We start from the raw sequence: 6,000 nt of genomic DNA, 5'->3' as shown, positions 1-6,000 counted from the left end.
TAACCCTCCTGTTATCTTCTCATCGATCAAGCAACTTTTGTGTTTGGTTTGACCGTTTATAAAGAATAAGGTATAAATTATCACCTAATAATGTGTCTAATGTGTGTTAAAAGTCTAATGTGTTAGACTTTTTCAGTCAGCTTCATTCCAATGTATTACCACAGGTTTTACACACATTTTTGGAAATGATGGTCAATAGGTCTCATTTAAATGAACTTATACCTCATTTATACATCACAACTTATACATCACAAGAATGTTGTTTTTTTTTCCTTTTCAGGGTTAAAAGACATATTTAAAGATGAATATAAGAGTGAAATGGGCCTTGAAGAACAACCTCTGTCAATGTAAAGAGCTCCAACACAACAATGGCTGAAAAAGCAGGTTGTACTTTATTGTCTGCAGCGTGACAACATGGTCCATTATCCTCTCCGCCAAGCATTTTTAGGACTTTGAGTGACTCAGTCAAGCTTTTTCTGAGAATGAATGGGATTATGCAAAGAAATGGGGTTATGAAACTCAATTTCCTTGCCTGTTGTGCTTTAAAAGTTCTTTTTTCCTTCCTGTTTATTTGTATATTGCTGTAGTTAGAAAAGCAATTGTGACAATGAAGGTGCCAGTTTGAATAATCGGAGATGCTGGGATAATGTGAGGTCAGCCTGTCTCTTCAACATTCACTGTTAAGTTGCCCATATGGAAAAGCACTTAAATATAAACAGAGAAAAAACAAATGTTGATCGTAGTCATATCAGAGTCAACAAGAGGGACGGCGAGGCAGTGGCCCCCCCGAAGAAAGAGAGAGGTAGAGAAACCGCACAGCCGATTGAGAGAGTCTCAATTACAGCCGTAATCTTCACCTGCTAGCTGGATGTCATGCTCGTTTTATTTTACATTATCAAGTTAATGGCTCCGACACCTTGCAGGCTGATTAACGGACAGTATGCTCGATCAGGGAGCGGCGAGGCTTTACGCGCTCTCCCCATTTCTCCCTCCACATGGGGTGTCTTCTACTTTAACGCTCGACTCCAAACAAACAGCTGGGGGTGGAGGAGGAGGAGGATGAGAGGAGAAGGACTGTAAGAGCAAACATTAAAGAGATGGGGAGATAATAGTAGCAGTGGAAAAGATTAACATATGTGATGATAGAGGGAAAAAAAGATTTGAGGAGATGAGAGAATAAAGGTTTGGTCACACTGGCATTTAATCAGTGAAATCAATTAGTCAATCAAAACTCAGAAGTGAAGCAAAGCAAATCCTCACTAATTTCTCCTGCTGAGTTCAACTTTAGTTTACTTTGACACGTGAGGATTCATGCTGTCGACCAATAGCAAGTTGTCTTCACAGTGCAGACATTTGACATTTGAGGGAGAGCCAATCACTGATTGAGCTGAATGAAATGACACCGGGGGCAGTAAATGAAAACATGAAAAAGAAAGACTGTGGTAGCATGTTTCCAGCAGGTTATATTTAGTGGCCAGCTCACCAGCTATCGTAGTAGAGCCCAATATGTTCTTATGTACCACATAATCTAATCACATTTGAGAAGAAAGTTGGATGAAAACAGCAAAATAGAGGAAATATAAGTGGAGAAGAGGTAAACGGAAGAGTAAAGGGAGAGGAGCGACAGAAGACAGGAACATAGAAGAAATTAAGTGGAAAAAAGAGAAGGGAGGACAGTGAAAGAGGAGAGAAGAGATGGAAGAAATGACAAAAGTTTAACTTTATTTATTGAAGGATGTTTTCTTATATGTGATTGAAATATATGAGTAGGTTATTATAGAGTAATGAGAGTAGCTTGCTTATCATGGCCTAATGAGAAATACAGGTTTACTTGTGATATTAAAATATGTTCCAAGCATCAGAGAAACACAATCACATATATGTAGTTAAAATCTAATCTAATGTCTTACTGTAATAAAAGAACCAGTTTGAGAGTGATAACAGTTCCCGTGATTTGATTTTTAGTGGTAATGTTATCATTTTGTTTACACTTATTTACATTATGACATATTAGGTGTGTAGTTTTAATGTCATATCATATAATGTGTTTATTTAATGCCCTGAAGGTTCATATCAGCCTTGAAAATAATGTAGTTGAAAAGGCAGTGGGAGTTTTATTCTCACCACAACCCCAACAGTGAGAAGCAGTAATATTTGTAGCCAGTAGATGTCACTCTAGCTGTGGTAGACAATTCATTTCACCTCCTTCAGATCAAATGGAAAATAAATCCTAGTCTAGATTATTTTGTCTGGAAGAGCAGCAGGTCCCAAAAATTAAAGATTCGAGTTCATTTGTGATTGAGAAGAGGTTCTATGTCTGTGTGAGATACACTTTTGGCTCTATCCAATACATATGAACTACATTTCCCAGAAAGCATTGAGCAGGGTTAGAGGTTATCTGGACATATGTAGTTCTCCAGAGCAACAGCACCCCTTTTTCACTAAAAAATAAGACCCTTGCACTCGATATTGTGCAATATTCGTTATCTTCCACACACATGAGTGCTGGTGGTCAGCCAGTGTTCACTCAGCCAGTGTGAATGAGCCACAGCGACGCTGCTTCCGAGCGGGAAGACAACAATCCTGCTGGAAATCACCGTCCTGAGCTGCTGGACTGCTGCGGAGGGCTCAACAACGTCGATTATTCGAAGGTAAAACCAAAACTGTTCGAAGCAAAGTTGTTCTACATCTCTTAACTTTCACGTGTATCGAGTACAAGCGTTCAGAAGTGACTACAAGGTCTCTGTTTGACCGACTAGACCCGGTTACTCTTCAGCGGCTGTGAGGCTGACAGCCGGAAGACAGCCGGCAGAGACGCCTTTTCCAAATAAAAGCATGCTTTCTGAAGATTGAGAGCAAGGTCATGTTTACACCAGCAACACAATACAGCGTCAACATAATGCAATATAGAACAGCTTTTGAGCAACAAATGTATTTCACAATTTTTTTCTTCTTTTTACACAAATAGTAATTGTATAACTCTTATTTTGTTGAAGGTTTTGTGACCTGCACATACAGATTTGTTGTTAGCAAACATATTAAAAGTTGGAAAAGTTGAAAAATTGCACCATGTGTGCTCACTATTTTCAAACCATTTTCAGTGTGCTCTTTTTGATTTAATATAATCCATACCTTATTATTTAAAAACATGTTTTAGGTAGTTTAACCCACTTAAATGACCTGTGTGTAGGATTTAGTGGCATTTAACTATAAGGTTTCAGATTGTAACCAACTGAATACCCCTCCACTTCCAAGCATGTGACCAGGAAACTCTCAGAAACCCTCTCTAGAGCCGTAGTTTGATTTGTCTGTTCTAGGCCAGTGTGGAAACATAATAGTGCAACATGGTCGGACCCTCTCCTTATAATGTATAGAGGACCCTCTCCTTATATAAATATAAAGTGCTCATTCTAATGTAATGAAAACACAGAGATTCTTATTAAACCTTATGCATGAATATTATATTCCATTCCCGCCAAGTCCGTTCCACTAGACGCTACTAAATTCTACACTCTACACACCTTCAATATACTGTAATTCATATGGCCCATTTTCCATGTTTGACCGTGTGTGTATGTTGAGTTTTACCCAAATTCATCTCTATGTGTGCTTTCATGTCTCTGCAGACATGTCTCTTAACGTCTTCATGTACTTCAATGTATTGAAGGAACATAAGAAAAAGGAAGAATGCAAAATTCTAAGATCTATAGTTTTTTTTTTTTTTACCTCTCACAGCCTGCAGCAGCAGTGAACATAGATCAACTAAACTTACATTGCCTTCCTCAATTACTTGCGAGATACATACTCAAGGTCAGACTATTCATTAACTCAACAACGTAGCCCCGATCCGTCCCCAGTTTCAGCCTGTAACACTGTATACTGATAAAGAAAAGCAGCCCTTTACTGAACCCCAGAAGCAGTTCAGATCGGACCAATAATTGAAACACACAATCAAACCATTTTTTTTACTGTTTCAAGCCAGCTACTTGTACCAGAGATCCAGCAAAAATGTTCGAAGGATTCAAAGGCTTTATTGTCATATGAAGAAATAAACAAGTTGCATCAGACCTGTGGCACCGAATGTCCTTGAACATACTGTATCTTGAAAGTGATGTTGAAGTTTTTGTACAAGTTGGTGACATTAAACCATCCAGTCCCATCATTCTGTGTAGTGGAGCCATACAACTTTATTGACTAGTGCTGTGAATTGAATCTCTGTCCATATCTGGTCACTGAAAGCCACTTAGACCCTTACAGTTAAGCTGTGTATAGGTTAAAGCTGCAATGATGAGTTGATTAATCAGTCAGTCGATTGACAGAAAATTGATCTGAAATGGTTTTGTTAAACTTTCGCTGGTTGCAGCATTTCTGTGTCATACATGATGGTAAACTGAATACCTTTGGATTTTGGACTATTGATTTGATGTTTGAAGATGTCAGCATGACATCATATAGATTTTTACAGGCATTTTCCACTATTTTTAGCCATATTAGAGATAAAAAGATTAATTGTTTTATTAATCGATAATGAAAATAATCATTAGTTGTTGCATTAATATAGTTTACATGTTCTTTACTTTGATATTCGCCATCAAATTGATGTTGGTCAATCCGTACCTAAGTCCAGAGCAAGATTAGGCCTGTCAACATAATTATATTATCAACTTATTGTACAAAACCTCGATCATTTTTGCTGACCTCCTTGATGATGACTGTGTTTGTTTACATGAGAATGTCACCAACATTTTTACCCACATAATGCCAGAATAAACAGCATGACGTATTATGTGTGGTCTTTCTATTTGAGGCAAATCATTTGTCCGCCTGTTTGTGCGGGTTGTTTTCAGAAGGTTTCAGCATTTTGATAATCCTGTTTCGCTCCCACTGTTAAAAATGTGCAAAGTCTAACTAAGCCTTTATTTGTTAACAGATACCCAAAGCAAACTGATTACATTTACTTAAAAAGACATACTTTGTTGCTCTTCATCTCTAGCGTCAATGGGCATAAGCTGGACAACCACACAGAGCAGCCCAGTGTGTTAGAGAGAGACAGTCTCTGTTGCTCCCTCTCACATCAGTCATTACGATTCATTTTTATGCGTTGTACCATGCTTCATTTTGAAATAACTTGATGTCACCTGTCATCAGTTTTTTCTCTTTATTCACAAAGAAAATATTGTGTGTGTTCTATAATTTGATACTGAAGATAATAACAGCAATTTGGTCTCCAGGAACACCTGCAAATAGACCAAAACCAACAAACAATACACGTCTTTATATAGGTAAAAAAATAACAAAAAACATTGATTAAAAAGTGTCTGCAAGCTACATGAAAAATAACATAATCATTTAGTAAAACTTCTTTTAAGAAACAAGGCCCACATTTTATAAAGGGAATCTTCAGATCAACCGATGAGGGTCAATACCTGAGGATATTTAACACTTCTTTATAACTAGGGTCTTTGTAAATAGCTATGGAAGACGGTATTGTAGGTCACACTTTTAAAACCATCTGTCCTCTTCTAATTCAATTATATATTTTTTCTTTTTGCAACTTTATTTTTCACAAGGTTGCCTCTTGTTTCTTTCAGATGGACTTGACCCTGATAGAAGAACTCCTGCGGCACATGAAATGTCATGACTTCAGCTTCTGCGTCGCTGCGATCGCCATCATTTTCAACCCTCTCTTTTGGAATGTGGTAGGTGATAATGTAGTCATTTGGTTTCTCACAGCTTTATTTTCATACAGCTGGACCTGTCTTGACAAGCTCTCTTGCTTTAGGCATAGATGTGAGACATTTGAAAATCCTTTGACAGCTGTTTGCTTTTATTCAGAAACAGAACTGGTTTTGTTTTGTGTGGGAACAAGCGAGTTTGCGTAATGCATAAAGATTTAAAGCTTGAACGCAAAGTTTGATTGCATTGTCAGATTTCTGTGAGCTTGTCGAGACAATAGCAAACCTCCCACTAATGTTTGTAGGTGTGAGTAATGAAAGGCAT

At 37.7% G+C, this 6,000-nt stretch overlaps 1 protein-coding gene across 1 annotated transcript in view; it reads left to right on the top strand.

Moving 5' to 3' along the window:
• The first annotated feature begins 2,492 nt into the window (after nucleotides 1-2,492).
• The window catches only part of pemt (phosphatidylethanolamine N-methyltransferase), a 74,488-nt gene continuing 70,980 nt past the window's right edge, over nucleotides 2,493-6,000 (top strand). Inside the window, exons 1-2 of the mRNA XM_062442785.1 lie at nucleotides 2,493-2,651; nucleotides 5,592-5,699. Of these exons, the coding sequence (XP_062298769.1) occupies nucleotides 2,541-2,651; nucleotides 5,592-5,699 (219 nt within the window). The 5' untranslated portion in view covers nucleotides 2,493-2,540. The remainder of the gene's footprint in view (nucleotides 2,652-5,591; nucleotides 5,700-6,000) is intronic.

The sequence above is a fragment of the Scomber scombrus genome, chromosome 21 (assembly GCF_963691925.1).
Source record: "Scomber scombrus chromosome 21, fScoSco1.1, whole genome shotgun sequence".
Lineage (NCBI taxonomy): Eukaryota > Metazoa > Chordata > Actinopteri > Scombriformes > Scombridae > Scomber > Scomber scombrus.
The sequence above is the reverse complement of the archived record's forward strand: the minus strand, read 5'-3'. Positions and strand labels throughout refer to the sequence as shown.